This window comes from Carassius auratus, unplaced genomic scaffold, assembly GCF_003368295.1.
Source record: "Carassius auratus strain Wakin unplaced genomic scaffold, ASM336829v1 scaf_tig00216663, whole genome shotgun sequence".
NCBI classification, from domain to species: Eukaryota; Metazoa; Chordata; class Actinopteri; order Cypriniformes; family Cyprinidae; genus Carassius; species Carassius auratus.
This window is the reverse complement of record NW_020528684.1, coordinates 176,908-197,575: the sequence shown is the minus strand read 5'-3', so window position 1 is coordinate 197,575 and position 20,668 is coordinate 176,908. Positions and strand designations below refer to the sequence as shown.

The following is a 20,668-nucleotide window of genomic DNA, read 5'->3' as shown; positions in this document are numbered from 1 at the left end:
ATATATATATTTTTTTTATAAATAACCACAATTAAATAATAATTAAATACAGTAACAACTCAATTGCTCATTGCATTCAAGCTCAGCACCCTTCAGTCTACCTAAGCAATCATCTACATCATCATTATCATCACAATCATCATTAGCATCAAGTGGACATGTTTGTCTAAAAATGAAGAATAGTTCTCTGTTGAGCGTAATGTTTTTTATACTGTAAAAACTGTATATTCTATGGCCCTACACCAACCCTACACCTAACCCTTACCCCCACAGGAAACTTTGTGTATTTTTACTTTCTCAAAGTATTTTACAGAACTCAAAAGTTCTGTATGGTTTATAAGCGTTTTGAAAATTGGGGACATGGGTTATGCCCACGTAAGTCACCCTCTCCTTGTAATACCTGTGTGTCATACCCATGTCATTATACAAAGTTGTGTCCTGATATGTCACAAAAACAAGAGCACACACACACACACACACACACACACACACACACACACACACACACACACAGGCAGTTGTGGCCTTCCCGGCAGGAATTGTAGGTGGGGGGAGTGAATGACGAGCGCTTTAATACCATGACGGTGAGACTCTTGAGCAAGGCACCAAACCTCCAAGTGCTACCTGTCTGCTGCAGCATTGGCTTTCAACATTAGTGAAAGAAATTCATAGTTAATGTGATAAAATACACATGTGTGAATTTAAAGGAAATGTATTTTATACTCACTAAATTCACTTCATGACAAGTATTGTATAGGTTCCTAATACTTTTGGGCCCTCCATTAATGACAAAGGTGTGTGGATATTCTGCCAGGGCTGTAAATCCAAAAACTAAATATTTACTCTGGAGCCATTAAAATCCCCCCAGCATTGCAGATCATTTTACAAGTTTATAAATTAAGTTTATAAATTAAATATTTCAAATGCAACACAACATTTACAGCATTCTGGAATCATATATATATATATATATATATATATATATATATATATATATATATATATATATATATATATATATATATATATATATATATATATATATATATATATATGCAAGCATTAACTCCCTGAAGTTTTTTGTTGGTATAAAAATATTTGTCGCACCCGCGTTTCCTGCTTGCGTGTGCATTTGCATTCTCTTGCGTGCTCCCACAGGACTCTTCATACACTGCCTCATTAAGCCGCGTCAGTGATCTTTTCATTAACTTTTCCGTTTAATTTGGTCGCAAGAACTACCTCATATGTCACGGCAATAGACTAGATTAGCTTTGATCTGAGCGTAGACAGACTGAAGTGAGTAGATTTCTTAATGACGGCAACATAAGTGCGCATGCCCATGCCAGTAACATGGTGTAGCTATCAATTAGAATTATTTGAAACACATTTAAATGTGTTTTCAGAATGAATTTTACGGAACTGTCATTACTTTTTGAGTGTAGTATCTGGGCAGTTAAATCACAATGTCTATTCAGGACCATGGAGACTTCCCGAAATACTCTCAATGTTCCAGAAAACTCTGGATGCTTTTAATATGCAAATGTCTTACACAGCCGCTCACATCCGAGACTCGAAAGATCTGCAAAAGAGAATGTTAAATGTACTTTTAAAATCAATAGTCACTAATGTGAAGATAGTACCTGAAGGGGAATCCTGACAGAAAATGTTTTTTCTTGGTATCTCTTTAAATGGCGTGTGTAATATAAGTAGTGGGCGGAGCAGCGAAGCTCGCGAGCTCAGGACAGGCTCCAGCACCTCAGTCGAGCGGAGGAGAGCGAGCTCTGGATGCGCAGATTATCCCGCTACACTGAATTTGACCTCAGCATCACTCCATCCGCGCTCCATTACTCGAAATGTGGATTTAACGTCTTTTGTTATCTATTTTTTTTTAGACAATTTGTAGAATAAACCGGATTCTCCTTCGGTGGAATACAGTCTTTATCATATGAGGTAAATCAGAACTATTTTAAGATATTTATAGAGTTTCACAGATGCGTTTAATAATTAACTTACATTATTCATGTTATTCTACAAGATTTGATCCGCTTGTGTATTCATAAATAGATTTTTTATGATGAACCAATTTCTCTGGGATAGCTATATTCTTCTAATGCAAATGCCTGTATAATATTGAATGCTTGCAATATTCATGGATGAAAGAGACAGAAATATTCTTAATTATTGTATCTTATAAATCGTATTATTCCTATGTCCTTAATGTTTCTAAAATAGTTAATGGATGTTTAAGATCTACTGAAATTACAAGAGAGGAGACTGACGGATGCATGCAGCAGTCAGAGCTTGAGCATCTCTCTCTCTCTCTCTCTCTCTCTCTCTCTCTCTCTCTCTCTCTCTCTCTCTCTCTCTCTTGGCTTTAATAGTACAAAACTTTCATGGACCTTAAGAATATTAAGTTATTCTCACATAAAGTTATATGTGACTTTGGCTTAACCTGTTAATATGCAGGGATATAAACATACCTTATAAAATGAATTTATTCAGGCATAATAATATAATTTAATTTACTAACATTGCTGATATTTTTGTATTCTCCTTTATAAATGACAAACTAAACAACTAGGCCTACCTTAAGGTCAGTAGCTATCCGATGATATTGCTACCCTGTTACTTTTAGATATTTATACCATCATTTGACCTGAAAAACTGGTTATGCTCCCTCTCTCTCTCTCTCTCTCTCTCTCTCTCCCTCCCTCCCTCCCTCTATTCTCAGAGCTTTGGTCCGCTCACTCACTATCCCTATTTCTAGCTTCTCATATGCCTTTAAATATTTTTTTTATTTATTCATTTTTTATATAATAGGTGTGTGGTGTGTGTGACTTTCTTTCTCTCATGGAACACTAAAGTAGCTGTTTGTCAGTATGTCTGAGGTGCTCTCTTGAAGACTTGGATGGAGATCAAGACATGTTAAACTGTAAAAAAAAAAAAAAAAGAAAAAAAAAGGCATAATTAGAAGTAGTTTAAAAGGCCTGTACACTATATTACAGTTCTTCTGACGACATATGATAGCTGTTTTGCAATCTTGTATGAAAAATAACTGCTTTGGTGTTCCACAGAAGAAATAAATTCAGGTTTCGAAAATGAGGGTGAGTAAATGATGGCAGAATCATTTTTCGTGTAAACTATTAATTTAATTAGGAATATCCCATTTGAAACATAGTGTGTGATGAATAATTTCTATTCCACAACGCCCAAGCTGCTGCACATTATTGTTACATTGCAGGTTACTAGGGCTTGTTAATTGTCTGTTCTTTGTGAGTGCTGTCAGGAGGTATTGGATGACGATGTCAAATTGCCTTTTTGACAAGAAAACAAGAATGAGAATTTGAGAATTTGAGAGACATTTTAGAAACCCAGCTGAGATTGACATGACATTGGAGAAAGTGCATGTGGAGACATAATCATCATACATATGGATTGTAGTGTTGTTTCCCATACTCAGTATCTTGGCCTTGCTCACAGAGAATAAAACATGCTCGAAATTATTGTAAATCATTCAAGGCAGATGGAAGACTTTTTCTCTGATGGTTATGTTTAAGCTTTTCATGCTCTTTTGCCTTTTGGGAACCAAATGCAACATTTATTGTGTTTGAGAGAATTTTCTATGGATTACAGAGCATATGGCAGAACACATATTTCAATTCCTCATAGTCTAATTCCTCATCTCTAATCTTAGTTCCTTATTTTTTTTTTTTGCTTATTTAATGGGATGTATTATGCTTTTGCCCTAAATAGAACTGTCCAAGTATCCTGTCCAAATGTCTTTTGAACAAGAATCCTCATAGACTACTGCCTCTGGAGAGTTCTGAATTGGATCTATATAATTTGTAACCCAATAGTCTGTATTATGTTTGTAATAAATCCTCTGTGTGATTGCTGCCAGACCAATGGCCAGTTGTCGTGTGCCGCATGTAAGGATAAGGTTTCAGGCCAGCCTGCTCTCAGTAAAGCAGACTGAACAGGAAGTCCTTCTGAAAACACGTTCTCTATGATGCCTTGCCTGTTAGTGTGGCATGCAAAGTAAATGTCTTGACCTTGGCCACTGGGTTCTGCTCGGCTCAACCTTTTCACATTTCTTCTCAAATCTTGTGGAGCGCTCGTTAACTATTGAAATACAGACAAGACCCACAATCATTCGTGGGACGATCCACACATCGCTGTTGGTATCAGTTGCCTTAATTCAATAGCTGGCTGCCAGGGAGAGATTAACTATTCAGGGCAGGTAGTTAAAGGGGCTATTGTGTTGCACCGCTATGGAACTGTTACGATTGGGGAGGCTTTTGTCTCTGGGGACTCCAAGCCAAAGCAGCAGCCAGGGCAGGGAGAGATGGAATTCTACACACAAGTACAGTATCTCTCCGTCAGACATCTGTCAACTGACCGAGTGTGTTGGAAATAAATACTTAGATGTCTTAAATAGCAAATATTTGTCAGTGGCTTTTGTGAATACTTGTGTTTGCCAAAATGCAAATGCAGCTTTATTTCGGAGTATAGGGCTTTTCCTTTGGCCTGTCCAAAATATATATTTTCAACACATACATCGAATCAATAAAGGCTTTTGAAAGTAAAGTGTGCATTTTAAACCACCAGTGGCATCAAACATAATTGCAAAATTAATGTAACTAAACAGGTTTTCCAATCTCCACATTTGACTTTGATCCCTTGGTCAGACAGATAAGTTATAACGTGAAAAAATACAGATAAATCCCATGTTATGTAGCTCATATATTTTTTTCTTTAGTACGTATATTTTGAAGTAAATCATGATAGAAATCTTGGTGTAGTCTAAGGCCAAAGAGCCTCGGATAAATTATTTCTTTGCAAAGGATCTCCAACTAAAATGTAATGATATATTTTATGTATAAATGCCATATGTGAAAAAAGGTGTTATATGTGTGAAAACGTGAGAAAAACGTTTGATATTGTGAAGCTGTATGCCATTCTTTATTACTGTTTTTCAAAAATGGTTGAATAAATAAATCAAATTTGCCCATGTTTTCTAATAATTATGTTTTCTAATAATGTCAGTGATTGGGTATATATATATATATATATATATATATATATATATATATATATATATATATATATATATATATATATATATATATATATATATATATATATATATATACTGTACATCAAACACTGACAAATACATTTGTGTAATTTATTTTCCTTTTAAATTTGGAACTGTGTAATGAACCTAATGAAAATGTCTTTTTTTCTTTTCTTTATCTTCACAGATTGTGTACATTAACATGTGGCGATATAGAATCAGAACCAATATGGAACATGTCTGTTTTAATCCAGAAAGTCGACTCAACGGAACATCATCAGTAAAGCCTATCTAAATAGTAGAAGCTGACCAGTTGTTCTAATCTGAAGGCTATTTGTTCTGTTTGGAATTCATCCTGGTGCCCATAACAGGATTTAGGATAGCATGTGTCAAGAACCTCAATGGCCTCACCTTCTTCAATCATACATTTGTCATCTAAAGGATTTTAGGTTTCTTCAATGATCTTCACCATTTGCCAAAAAACATAACTGAGGAATTTTATTTTGCTCATTGCAATCTGGTAGCATAACCACTGGTTACCATGCCTCCCATTTGCCGGCCCCATTGTATACTATTACTGCTCAGCACCTTCCTGAGTCTTGGTTTGGGCCTGGAGTTCACAGGCTTAGAGGGTCAGTGGGCGCGCTATCTACGCTGGGATGCCAGCACCAGAAGTGACCTCAGCTTTCAGTTCAAAACAGCTATATCAGATGCTCTGGTTCTCTACTTTGATGATGGAGGATATTGTGACTTCCTGCTCCTGAGCATTGAGGAAGGCAAGCTGAAGTTGCATTTTAGCGTAGACTGTGCAGAAACCACTATAATCTCTGACAAGATGGTAAACGACAGTCGCTGGCACTTTGCCACCATCAGCAGGCACAACTTGCGAACCGTGTTGGTACTGGACGGAGAGTCGAAGGTGGATGAAGTGAGACCGCAAAGGCAGTTCATGAAGATTGTCAGTGACCTGTATCTTGGAGGAGTTCCTCAAGACATTCGAACATCTGCCCTAACACTAGCTTCAGCTAAGGAGATGCCACCGTTCAAGGGGATTATTACAGAACTGGTTTACGGGAATCAGGTTCCAACACGCCTAGGGAGCCAAAAGGTCTGGTTAGAGATGGAAGGCTTGTGTACAGAGAACCCCTGTGAAAATGGAGGAAGTTGCAGCATGGCTGACGGTGAAGCTTACTGTGACTGCTCCAAAACAGGATATGTAGGTCGTTACTGCAATGAAGGTAAGCATGTTAACTTTTGATTTTGAAGACATATCTGGCCAACAGTTTGATGTAATTTATTTTAGTATTCTATTTTTAAGAAAACATAGGCAAAAGATAATTTTTTTTTTAGATAAAATCAAAACAGACCCTATTTATTTTCCTTTCACACATTCAAAGTAAATTTGGTTTACTGAAAAATAAGTTAGCATTTTTTTTTTTTTTCTGGTTGAATGTCAAGTTTGACTGAAAGCATTGAAAATGTTGAATGTATATGCAGTTAAATTACACCTCAAAGTAAATTTAATTAATTTGTTAAATTATCACATTGGAACTAGACAACATTATTGATTGTACACAAGCATGCTAAGCTAAATTTTATGCAGTGGTCCCAAAAAGTTAGACTCTTGTGTCTTACTTAAGAATGTGTGTACTCTTTGCATTAATAAAACATGTATTTATTAAGATGGCATACACTTTTGAGTGAAACAAACTAATTAATAAATACAAAAGTTAATACCTGTTTATACCTGTTTGGATACCTTTGACCACTTGCAGGGTACTGATAATATACTCAAAAAAAAAAAAAAAAAAAAAAAAACCCTGCAATATCAACTTGCTACGTCTGCAAAAAAAAATATTTTTTTTTTACAAAATGTATGTTAATGCAATTTAATGTGTCAACCTAGAAAACATTTATAATAATGATGTTTTAATTATCAGTAATTACTTTGCTCATTGTATTACCCAAGGAATAATGATTGAGTGATAGTTTATGTCATCATTGTGTGCCTTATATGTTACAGATATTGTTCTCACTTCAAAGCTTTTGCAGGGACATCCATCTTTTATTTGGATTTATATATATATATATATGGTCATTGCTATAGGTTCAATTATACTTTTTTTTCATCAAATATCCAGATCCCGCACGTTACAGACAAGTGAAGGTATACTGCAATTTTAAGAGTTGAACCTTTTGAACTGAAATTTGTATTTATATTATTTAGAACAGAACATTTCTTGATTCTAAAGGGTCAAGTTTCTTTTTTCAACTGTACTTCAGTGTTACGACTTATTTGGGATTACTCTCACTGTAGACTCACTAGCAGGTATTAGAATAAGTCTCAAAACTGATTATATTTTCTGAATGCACACTGAATTGCCAAGAGACTTTTTTGCTGTGGTTATGAAAGATTATTCTTTTCATGTGGTTCCATGTGTATAGTCTATAATTCCACAATCATCTCAATTTATTCAGGGCATGAATATAAAGGCATAGAGTCAGGCAGTGAATCAGTCGACCCAAACCTGATTGCCTGATTTATTGCATTTCGTGATCAAACCCAAGCCCTTTAGACTTCATACCAGCCCTGGGCCTCAGTGCTCCTTTATAAAGATTAAGAGATAGTCGGTAGCCACATGAGATCAGGCTGTATGATCAGATCACCTTTGGATCAGTAGGGGTGCTCAGGGCTGGAGGGCTGGCGAAGGATGTTACTGTGTCTCTTGCCTTCTAGCAACCAGTAGGCCTAAAAAAGTGCCCTTAATGAGGAGCCATTCAGCGGCTGCTCAAGGGAAAACTGATGTGATAAATGCGACGCTAGTGGACCTCTAATCTCAGAGCAGGCGTTTTGCTCAGCCTGTCCTGTGCTTTGACTGCAGGCATGGCTGTCAGGGCCGTCACAGCCTTCCTTGGCTTCATCAGGCCCCAGTCGTGTCCACTGATTAATGGACGTGTCTGATAACGGATTGCACCACTGAGCTGTAGTAGCGTTCCATAATTAGGGGCGGAACGAAAGAGAAATGGCTCATTCGCTGGGGGCGATGGGGGTAAATGATGGGCTTAAACTTGGACTGACATGCTCTCAGTACCTCACAGCATGGCTTCATTAACTCATTTACAGGGAATACACTAAGAATGAATAGCACCCAATGATAGCATTCATTTGTGCATGCTATCTGGAGCACCTGATTAACTAAAGAAATTATGCAAATCTACTAAATGTACAAATATGGCCAAAAAGCTGTGCTGAATTCAATGTGTATTCAGCATATCCACAATTCCCTAGTCTGCAAGACAGATCTAAGTGTTTGGTTGTGGAGGATTTAGCAAAACTACTGTGATCTGAAATGTGCATGACTACATCGGGATATGCGTGATATACAGCTCTTCCAACATTTATTCAAAAATATTTAAAAAGGCAGTAATTGTAAATTAACAAATTCATTGCAGAGTTTTGAGAATAAGGCACAATTTATAATGGGTCTTACTTACAGAGAAGGGTGTTTCTTCAACTTCAGACACTTGTCCTGGGGGCTCATTTATATTAAAAGTTGGATTTTATATTAAATGTTATATAAGATCACATTAACTGACTTGGAGACTTTTTATCAAGCCCTCATCATTCAGATTTGTTAAATGTAAAATTATTTTTATTATTTAGATTATTGTTTTACTCTAATCCCATTGCCAGACCTTTAGTTGTCCAAAAAACATAGCAGATTAAAACTTTTCTCAGTCCAATTCCAGTGTTTGCCTATAGACAATTTCTTCAGGCAACACGCGCCTGGCCCGCAGTTAACTTCCAGTCTTTGTTTGTTTATGGTTCTGGCTAGTGGCACTGGCTACAAACTTAGCTAGAGTTAAATTGATGAGTAATGAAGTTGGGCTCAGGTAGTTGTGCTGTGGGATGTATTTCCCATACATATTTGTGGCAACCCACCACAATATCAAAGACAGATTTTTCAAAAGGCTTTGTTGAATAAACATGAGCTCATACTGCTAATTTAAAAATCAAAATGAGGAACGGGTGTTTTTATATAACTGTATTTCTAAAGGAAAACTGCCTTTAGAAAATTTTTATATGCCATTTTAACTTCAGTTTGCGTGTTATATGCCTGATAAAGCAGCGTTTGTAAGCTGCTGCTTTGTGTACAGCCATTACTGGGGAAACCTCTATTATTTACTGTTTAAAGCACCACCTGCTGGCAGAGAATAAATTAGCATTTTCAATAAATCAGTCTGATTTATGCAACAAACTAATTTAGCTTGTTAACAAAAATAATCTACTCTTGAGTAAGCCATTGTTATTGATTCTATTTGGAAGTCTACCAGTAGTTAATGCACAGTAACATTTGTTCCCTGTTGATACATCACTCGTACTGAGTTTGCTAAGATGCTATGAGAAAGAGACTATTCTTTCAACCTCACCTCCCTGCCGTCTGCAGAGCCCAGCGCAACCAGCATGGGCATGGATGCCGAACTGTTCCGTGTCCTGTCTAAAGCTCTGTTTGAGCTGGACTTAAGGACGACTCCATCACTCACAGGACAAGCCTACTAGTCAGCTGGGCAAGCAGCCTAGGCACTTCACTCTATGGCAGTCCAACAGGGCCTTCACGCAAATTTTCTCCGGAATATGGATGAGTTTGGACCAAACCACACAGCTTTCAAGGAGCTGCGCCGCTGTGAAGAAGTTTGACACTTCTTGCCAAAGCACTCTAGTTCTAGAGCTGTGGCCAGTCGCTCAAGACGACACTGACTCAGCAGCCTCTGAAGCCCACATCATTGGCTGCACCTCCAGCCTCTAAGCCTGAATCCTGACATCACTCCCACTGGGCCAAATGCTATCCACTCTCTAAGAGCCAGGGACCCCGGCCCAAGGAAGTGCTGGATCTGCCATGACCCTGGGATTAGTGTGCAGAAGGAAGGTGGTCTCGACAGATGCTTCCAGCATAGGTTGGGGAGCGCTGTGCGATGGCAAACCAGCTTTCAGCCTTTGGTCGAAAGAGGAGAGTCGGCTTCACATCAATTGCCCGGAAATGCTGCCAATATGTTTAGGCCTTCGCACCATTCTAACAGACCATCAGGGACACCACTTGTTAGTCCGCTCAGACAACATGACAGTAGAGTCGTATATAAAAATCGCCAGGGCGCTCTGTCCTCAAAGTGCCTCTTCATTCTGGTAGACCGCCTCCTGGAATGGGCTCAACTCAGCTTGAATTCGCTAAGAGCACCGCACGTGCCGGGCAGGTTGAAGCAAGGAGCAGACATGCTACCTTGGAACAACGTCCATTCAGATGAGTAGATGCTCCACCCACAGACAGTTTAAAGAGTATTGGTCCTCAGAAGGCAACTCTCACTGCCCAATTTACTTTTCGAAGGACAGGGATGCACTGGCCCACGACTGGTCCATTCTCCTCTTTTACACTTTTCACCCTATGAGTTATTGAAAATGCTTCAATATTCGGAGAAAAGGGAGTTTTTCCCATAGAGTCTTAGCAAATACAGTACTCATTCCCATATATCAGGCAACCAAGTTTACGTCAGTAACTGAGAACCATTAAGTTGTTGCCGTCTATTCCAGTGGTTGTTGCAAATTAACAGCACAGTACCAAAGTAACAAATGTTAGCTCAGAAACGGTTAAATGTTTGCCTTTGGTAATTTGTCCAACCTGCTACTGTTTCAAGTGCAAACAGATATGGCAACTGCAAAGACCCTCAGAGCTTGCAGATGGCACAGGAAAGCAGACCACATACCTCAGTGTGTTTGAAAATGCTAGATAGACCACACAACCCCAGCAGGAGCACAGCCGTCAGTATTATCATGTGAAAATCTGTCTTAGACTGCAGGCAGATTAAAACAATATGTGTTTAGTCATAAAACACGTTCAGTCTGCCATGATGATGTGGATCAGAGGGTAGGCTATCACTGGCAAACTGTGCCACATCATTTAGTTATTGAGATCACAGCAACAGGATAGCAGCTACAAAACATAAAATCATGTGATATTTCTGTGTTTGTCACATTTAAGATGCATCCATTAGATTCCGTCTGTTTAATCTCTGATAGTTTATTTGCGAATCGCTGCATTGTAAAGATGCGTTGTCATTTAATGATGATTTCATTATTAAGAGACTCGATGAAAAAGAAACATTTCTTCACAATTTTCTTCATTTACGAGCTTCATGTTATTAACGTAGCCTTAAAAAAGAAAAAGCAATTAATGCTCAACAACATGTAAAAAAAAAATAAAAAAATAAAAACAATCACAGTGGACTTAACTGTGAGGATTAATAAATAATACATGGAAAAAATGACAGTTACTATAATCTTACTACAAAAGTAGGTCAATAAAAAAGGGGAAAATGACTTGCAACCTGATTCAGGCGCAGTGGGCATTTGTGTCTCTTGACCCAAAACAGGCAAATGTTGGGATTTGAGTTTTTGGGATGAAAAATAGAGCAAAGGATTAAAGCTGTGCAGCATGTCATCAAGAGGGATATGGTCACGTGAGGGCGATTACCCCACACCCCCACCTCTCCTCTCTCTCTCTCAAAGCTTCAAGTAACCAGTCAAAGTGACACTGTCTGGAAATCCGCTTCTGCTAACTCTTCTGTGTTTATATTTAACAGTGGAGGCATGGGTATTGTTTTAGAAGCAGCCATTTTGTTGACAAAGGAGGCAGTATAGTCAAGATCAGCTTATTTAAGAGTCCAGTGCATGTCAAACCCGAGACCAGAAAAGTGTGTGTTGAGAAAGAGAACTGAAGTGGGTTAAACCATTCAGACAGTATAAATATAATTTTGTGTGGAGTGAACAAGACTGGATTTGTATGAGTGTAACACAAACATCTGCAGCACACATATTGTTCTCTAATCCAGAGAGCGGATCATATGCACATACCACAAAATGGTATGTGCATATGTGCATACAAAAAAGTGCATATGATTTTGTGGCAAATACCACAAAATGTGCCTGCAGTGTTAGAGTATAGAGTCCAAGTGAAGGCGTAGTATTAAAGCTGCTGTTGGTAACTTTTGACGCTCTAGCGGTTAATAAACAGAACTGCTTGCGTCTTGCGGAAGAACATCGTAGCCGGAACTACTTCTCTCTGTTTATGTCTATGAAGAATCACAAAGGTACTGGGTCACTCCGCTGCGGTATCCCCGAAGCAATCTAAAATAGTCTGAATATAAACACTTATTATAGGTGCACCCTAGTGATTCAGGACAAGCCAAAAACACGGTTTGGAAAATGGATTCATGGTGTACTCGCTTATTATATAAATTTTTCTACATTTTGAACACAACACAAAGTTACGGACCGCAGCTCTGATTGGTCGTTTCTTACCGGGAGCGGATGGATTTCTGCAAATGGCAATAGGAGCACTGGGAGGAGCCAGAGGAGCTTGATTTTTTTCACAGATTATCTGTCTCATATTCTACTGTCAGGACATAATGACAGGTTTAACAAATATGTAAAAAATATATATTTTTACAAAAGTTACCTACTGCAGCTTTAATGCTCCATGGAAAAACCAGGACCAATAAAATATTGTTTTGTTTGGACTCGAGTACTACAACACTTAAAAAAGAGGGAAGTCATAGGTTCCTTTAAATTTAAAAAGTCCAACATACGTCACCAGAAAGAGTTCAAGAAGGTCAAGTTGATGTTATAACCTGCTTGATGTTAAAAAGAATTACAAGGTAAAGAATAAATATCTAAAACAAAACATATTCAGGGATGAATCATTGATACATTTTCATTTCATGCAGACTTTACAAGTCTATGGAAATTGTTTGCTGTGATTTATCTACCCATACTAGTGACTTGTGGATCTCCCTTCAGGATTATGGGTAGTTTATTTAGCTCTTTAGCTGAAATCAAGCTGGTTTCTACAGAAGCATACCACTGGACCAGCATTGCGGGTCGATTCCCAATTTAACATAGACATGAAAAATCAGACCGTCTCTGTCAACTGAATTTACCAAAAGTGCTGTAAGCTAAGAAACCCAGTGCATCCTATAGTGGAGCCTGACAAGTCTGCCCTAAAAGCCTTTTGTAAATGTAATTAGCCAGGCAGACCAGCTATTATTGAATAAATAAACTGATCATCCTCTGGTTTCAAACCTGAAAGGATGACAGGAAAGAGACAAAAAAAAAAGAGTCTCTAACTTTCAGATATCTGATTTTGCGTAGCCTTCAGAAAATCCAGATGATATATGATAAAGAGGCCTGGATTTGAATTTGAGAGAACTCATATAAAAAAAAAAAAATGTATGCATTAAATGCAATGCATTTTGGATAAAGTGGCAAATGCATAAAATATACATTATAAAAAAATTAAAAAGATGGTTTAATTTGCAGAAAACAACTTATCCAAAGTCCCTTTGTTTACAAAATTAACAAATGAATCATACAATTCTGAAAAATAAATAATAATAAAAAAAATCCCATATTTATATATGATCATGAAGTTTCTCGTCCATCAGTACGCTTTGCTTTTATCTTCAGCTTTTTAGATATGCCAGGCTCCTTGAAATTAGCCTTTAGATTGAAGTTTTTTTTTTTGTTTGTTTGTTTGTTGTTGTTGTTGTTGTTTTTTTTTTTGTTTTTTTTTTATTGGATTTCTCAAATTTAATTTAATAGAAACATTTTTCAGATGATTTATGTAAGCTTTACAATCTGAAAGGCCTGGTTTAAGGCTTTACAGTATGTGGTTATTTAGTTGAACTGTGCTGTTCTCTTGCAATCAGTGTGCATTCATTTAAACAGGTTTATTCAGAAACAAAACCAGCTGTGGCTGATTCACTTGTATAGCTATACACATGAGACTTCAGTCAGAGTAATACTCTGTGTCCACGGTCCAGAAATACACAAACCTCACAACCTTGTAAATCCACATGGTCCACACTGGACAGCTGGCTTAGTAACCTGCTTGGATTTATGGCCTCATCCAGAGTATGTGAGGAACGCTGTGGCATTCCGGACACTGCAGCAATATTTTTTGAAGTGATGGAGTGATTTGAAGTAATAATGTCAATCTGTTTCTCTCTGAAAATGGAACAGATTTTATAGACCTTTTTTCCCCACAGGATTTTATTTATTTATTTATGTATTTATTTATTTATTTTAACAGACATGCACAGGGACAGTCCTGATCCCTTGCATGACAAAACAGTATGTTTTTTTTTTTTTTTTTTAGCTGACAATAAAACTTTTGCATGATAGCCTTCATGCAAAGGCAAAAGTGTGTCTAACAGATAAACTTTCTGTCTTCCTTCCACTTTATGCCATCTTCTCAAAAGCTGTCAACAAAACCCCTGGTAAGTCTCAGTCTGTGAAACTTACTCACATACTGTATAAACTCAAATAAAGTTCAGATACAGAGAATTAAAATAATGTTCTTCACTTAATAGTCACTTTCACACATGAAGCCTGATAATTGCATAAAACAGGACTCCAAACACCTTGTGCACAAATCCCATTCTTTAATCATAGTCCAAATAAACTTATGGTTCATTCAAAAGTATAAAACTAATCTAATTTTATTGTTTGGATCATATTATTTTTATTAAAAAATATTATTATTATTATTATTATTATTATTATTATTATTATTTATTTATTTATTTATTTTAACTATGGTTGTCAATTTACCATAATTTAAAACTTTCATTTGTGCTTAACATTACACTGGTAATTTATTCCTAACTTAGAATTCTCCTGACAGATGATCATAGTGTTTGTTGCCATGCTGTATTTTAGCACACTATCACAGTGCTGGCAGTGAACATAATCCTTGTTTGTAGTGAAATGCTCCCACACCACATTAAGTTGAGCTCATTCAGGCTCTGTGTTGTAGAAGTGATGATGTGCAGAACAAGCTACATCTTGTACTCTAGAAATCCATCAGGATATATATATATATATATATATATATATATATATATATATATATATATATATATATATATATATATATATATATATTCGTAGCTGAATGCACAAGGAATTTTTGTTCCTAAATTAAGATATACATGACATTATTGACTCCTATGACCTGATAGAAGTAAATGCCATAATGTAATTGCATTAGCAATTAGCTAAATTTCTGAATGACAAAGATATAAAACCCTCAAAGCTGGGAAAATACTGGAATGTAAGTGCAAATTTACACATTTATGGTAAAGGCTGTGGGTGTGAAAGCGACACATTCTGTGTTTATTACAATAATCTATTACTTTTAGGGCTGTCAATCTTACAGACAATCAGCTATTTATTTTATTTTATTTATTTGTTTACGTTATATAATGATTAACTAATCAAATTAAAAATTAATAATCATATCACTTAAGGCAATATAATTATTAAAATTGTATGTCTTTTCTTTAAATACTTTCATACAGCATAAATGTGATAGATTGATGAAAAGTGACAGTAAAGCATTTTAATAGAGCATTTTATAAAGCATTTTAATTTCATCATCAAAAAAAATAATAATAAAAAAATATAATAATAATAATAATAATATAATTATAATACAAAAGAAACCATGGTTTCTAACAAAAATATGAAACAGCACATCTATTGTTTACATTGATAATAATAATAAATGTTACTTATACACCAAATCAGCATTTTAAAATGATCTCTGGAGGATCATGTGATATGAAGTAATGGCTGAAGTAATGGCTGCTAAAAAATTACACTTTATAATATATTAAAATATAAAATAATTGTCTTAAATTCTTAATAATACAATTGTAATAAATATATACAAAAACTTCTGGTCCTCCAGTCTGATTGGCTGATAAGAGTGCAATATAATAGTGAAAACAGAGGTCCTCCTACCATTTGTATCACTATGTAATTTACTATAAAGCCACCAAATAAAGATATTTTAAAGGCATGTTGTCACAAAATTTTTATGAAATCATAAAATAATTGACAGCCCTAATTAATGTTAGCAAATTTGTCCTGGAAGTAGGGAGATAAAAATGTTGTCAAAACCTTTTCTGTAAGAGAAGCTTTTTCGTTGCAGAAAGCTTCAGCTTAAGTGTGATAGCCATGGTTTGTCAGTCAGCAAACCATGAGTGGTCACAATACCTGAATGTTGGTATTGGTGTTCTCAAGTTTTTTTTCTCTTTCTGTCTATCACTCTCGTTTTCTTTCCCAAGGGTTCGCGCATATGGTGAAGTCTCCGCAAGGTATGCTCAGTCTCAATTCTCTCAGTGCACATTTTCCAATGTGTTTACATTGTTGTTGTGTCTGCTCTTGCACGTGCTCACAGCTCCCTGCATGGCATCCTGCTTTATGATTGGCTCTGTCCTCGTTACACTGCATGATTATGGTCCTTCTGCTTAATTATGTAATATCCTTCTGTGATACTGCGGTGAAATGTCAGGTTAGGAGTGCTGTTTTCTCAAGGTTGACTCTCTTCGTGATGTCAAAACGAGTTATATTCTCTCTCATCTGTTAGGCTGCTGCAGTGCCAACTGACCTGTAATGTATGATCACCGATCTGCCCTCCATATCACTTAGATATCATTTATAGACTGGCAGAATTACTTATGCAGCTATAAATATATATCCGTAAGCGAAACGGAACAGCTCTTCTCTGAATGAGTGATGCTGAAAGGAAGCAAAAGTGCTTGTTAATTGAATTATTCCTTTTAAACAGGTTTTGCTTTTTAAGTGTGAGCTGTATGAAGGATCTGTTATGAGTTTCTTTTTTTTTTTTTATCTTGTCTTATATTTGTATATATTGGTGGATTGAATTTATGAGCTAGCAATCTACACTAAGAGGGCACATAATATTGTCTGACAAAATAAAAAGTAATTTAAAATATTAAACAGTGAAATAAAATTAAGAAAATATTGTCAGCATATGAAGGTCTGACTTTTTAAATATATGTTATAAACAAAAAACAAAATTAACTTTTGCAACCCTCTTACTAAAATTCATGTTCAAAAATCATGTTCTATGTAATTAATTAAAATAAAACGCTAGTCACATTTATTTGTGTAGCGCTTTATACAATACAGATGCAATATTAATGTTGCAAAGTTCATCAGTTATGGAACAAACACAATTTCAGCTGTTATGCAGCTAAAAAGACAACAGTTTTATTTTTCAGCTGAGTTTAGTTGATTCAGTTTAGTTCAATAACAATGTGAATTTTGAAAAGTTTTGTCATGAAGAAAACTAAGTTCAACTATAAATCAGCTCTACAAAAGATAATAGTGTTAGTGCATTCAAACTGATAATATTACTGAATATGAGGTGCATTTTTAAACCCCAACTGAGCAGGTAACAGTAGTGGAGAAGAAAATGGTTAACAGGGTTACAAATAACAGGGTAAGAAATTTAACCTAAATTAGGCACCTGTATTATATTCATTTTATTCATATTGTATTATATTTTGATGGTTATGACTTACAGCTTACAGCTTACAAAATTCTGTATCTCAAAAAAAAAAATTCAAGAATATTCCATTTTGAGCTTGATTAGTTTGATTCATTTTGAATATAAATACTGGGTACCTCTTGGGCTAGTTTAAAACATGCAAACCACAATTATGGGGAAGACTACTCCCTTGACAGTTGTCCAGAAGACAATCATCAACACCCTTCACAAGGAGAGTAAGCCACAGAAGTTCATTAATGAAAGGGCTGTTCACAGAGTGCTGTATCAATATATATTAATAGGAAGTTGACTGTAAGGAAAAAGTGTGGTAGGAAAAGATGCACAAGCAACAGGGTTGACCACAGCCTTGGGAAGATTGTCGATTCAAGAACTTGGGAGATCTTCACAAGGACTGAGTCACCACACTCAAAAACGTCTTCGGGAAAAGGGCTACAGCTGTCACATTCTTAGAACCAAGCCACTTCTGAACCAAGAAAAAAAAACTCAGAAGCATTTCATCTGGGGTAAGGATAAAAAGAACTGGACTGTTGCTCAGTGGTCCAAAGTTCTCTTTTCAGATGAAAGTACATTTTGCATTTTATTTGGAAATCAAAGTCTGGAGTCTGGAGTCTGGAGGAAGACTGGAGAGGCACAGCATCCAGAGTCCTGTGGGAAGTTTCCAAATCGGTGATGATTTGGGGTGCTGTGACGTCTGCTGGTAAAGGTCTATTGTGTTTTATCAAGTAAATGTTTAACCAAGTCAGTGCAGCCATCTACCAGGAGATGTTGGAGCACTTTTTGCTTCAATTTGCTGAAAAGCTTTATGGAGATGCTGATTTCATTTCGCAGAAGGACTTTAGGACCTGCCCACAGTGCCAAAACCACTTCCTCTACAACCTCTAACAGATAATATATGGGGTATTATGAAGAGGAAGAAAAGTAACATCTGAAAAACAATACGGAGGAGCTGTAGGCTGATATCAAAGCAACCTGGGCTTCAATAACACCTCAGCAGTACCACAGGCTGATCGCCTCCATGACACGCAGCACTGAAGCAGTAATTAGTGCAAAAGAAGCCCCAGCCAAATATTGAGTGCATAATTAAACCTGCTTTGGAGATCTTGAACATTTCTGTTTTCTAAATCTTTTTTTGAATGATCTTTGAGAAAATATTAAATTGTTTTGAGATAGTGAATTCTACATTTTCCTAAGCTGTAAGTCATAACCATCAGAAGTAAAATAAATAAATAAATAAATAAATAATTGCCCTTAAAATATTTCAGTTTGTGTGCAATGCATCTAGAATATAATAAAGTTACAAAAAATAAATCAAATAAAGAACTTTTCCATAATATTATAATTTTTTGAGATGCACTTGTATGTTTTATAAGTGGTTATCTTGTGTATCTAATTATTCTCATTGTATAATAATAACAACAACAACACAAACAACCACAACAACAACAACAATAATAATAATAATAATAATAATAATAATAATAATAATAATAATAATAATAATAATAATAATAATAATAATAATAAATAAAATACAAAAAAAAAAAAATGCAGCCTATTCACAGCAAACCCCACCCACTAATTAAGGTCACAGAAATTTACACTTTTATTGGGTGCATGTACAGTGGGTTCTCAGTGGAGATAAACAGCGATGCAGACATGAATCCATTATATGTCCTTAATTCAAAAGCTTATATCCTGACATGAAAGCCTCTGAACCAGAGACAGAATAGCTTAGTCCTTATGTAGAAAGAATCAGCTGAATATATGAATCAACATATGCCTGTATTCTAGACCAGAAATAAAAAAAACTGTGCCAAACTCTGTCCCTGAGCATCTGTTATTTTGAAAAACACTAACATGCTTTTTTCCCCACCTCAATTCAAGTGATACGGATGGAGAAACAATTAAATCAGTATTGATTATGTAGTACAAAGACTTCTAAGAAAAATCAAGTCAGATACTATAGTGTGCTCATATGCAATGCTCATATTTCCCTCAAGTGCATGCAAATTTGTCCTGAATGTGTGTATGTCTGTGTGTGTGTGTGTGTGTGTGTGTGTGTGCGCGCAAATAACTCTCATCCTCCCTTCTCTTTCTTTCCGACTGTCCTTCTTGTTGACATCTCCCTTGCTGTTTGTATCTGTGGAACCTTCTCAACCTCTGTGTAGGCAGAAATAAAGGTATTGCATGCTTTCCTTATCATCTCAGGAGGCCTCATTAGCAATGCCTTTTCCTAACTTTAAGGATGTTTAAATATTTCACTGATATTTTGCTGATCAAAATACTAGTTTTTGCAGTCAAAATGCATGAATCGTCTAATTCGCAGTGATTTCTGAGAAGTATAATGTTGCAGTGCCCCATGTATCATGTTGCTGAGTGTGTGAACAGACTAGTGTTTGAAAATTGTAGGTATATAATTCAGACAGTGCTTGTGTTTTGGGCTGAGTCAGTGACTCCTGGGACAGGTCGAGTGTATTACAACACCACCAAATATTTATGCTTTAAAATCAGAAATGCTGAGACAGAACCTTTCATATAAACTTGACCTGTTGGATCTCTTTGCTGTCATTGCTAACCTTTTATTCATTTTTATTTATCTGTCAAAATGAGAACAATTCAGAGGTGTGTCCTTGTGGGTTGTGCAAAGGTTTTGTGGCATTGACTTGTGTTTACAAAAAAAAAATTAAAAAAAATCCAATTAACCGTGTACTGTAATACACATTGTAATTGGAAGCAGAGATGTATAAAGTACTAGAGAACCATACTTGAGTAAAAGTACAAGTGCTCTATCAAAAAAGTGACTTGAGTAGAAGTAGAAGTGCTCTTTAAGCACCACACTTAAGTAGAAGTACTAAAGTATTCAACATTTTTTGTACTTAAGTATTGCAAGTAGTCTATTTTAAAATTTATTACTCAAGTACTGAAAGTAAAAGTAGAAGTATTGTGTTATGTAGCTATTAAAGAAAATAGTCAAAAGTTTGAACATATTGTTTTTACTATTTCAAATGATTAACCTAAAGGACAATCACAATTCCTTTGACTGTAACTTCTTGTAAACAAAAAAGGGTTACTAGGGTTAGTTAGCCCAATTTGCAAAATGATGTCATTAATAACTTACCCTCATGTTGTTTCAAACCCATAAGACATCAGAGGGTCATTT

The 20,668-nt window shown here is 35.9% G+C and overlaps 1 protein-coding gene across 9 annotated transcripts in view; it reads left to right on the top strand.

Annotated features, from left to right (window-relative positions):
• Positions 1-1,749: 1,749 nt before the first annotated feature.
• The window catches only part of LOC113098789 (neurexin-3b), a 154,924-nt gene continuing 136,005 nt past the window's right edge, over positions 1,750-20,668 (top strand). For 5 of the 9 annotated variants that reach the window (XM_026263873.1, XM_026263871.1, XM_026263872.1 and 2 more), the window contains exons 1-5: positions 1,750-1,950; positions 5,265-6,315; positions 14,387-14,404; positions 16,259-16,288; positions 19,677-19,688. In XM_026263873.1, the coding sequence (XP_026119658.1) occupies positions 5,619-6,315; positions 14,387-14,404; positions 16,259-16,288; positions 19,677-19,688 (757 nt within the window). In that variant the 5' untranslated portion in view covers positions 1,750-1,950; positions 5,265-5,618. The remainder of the gene's footprint in view (positions 1,951-5,264; positions 6,316-14,386; positions 14,405-16,258; positions 16,289-19,676; positions 19,689-20,668) is intronic. The other 4 variants (XM_026263876.1, XM_026263875.1, XM_026263874.1 and 1 more) reach the window with 1 other exon arrangement.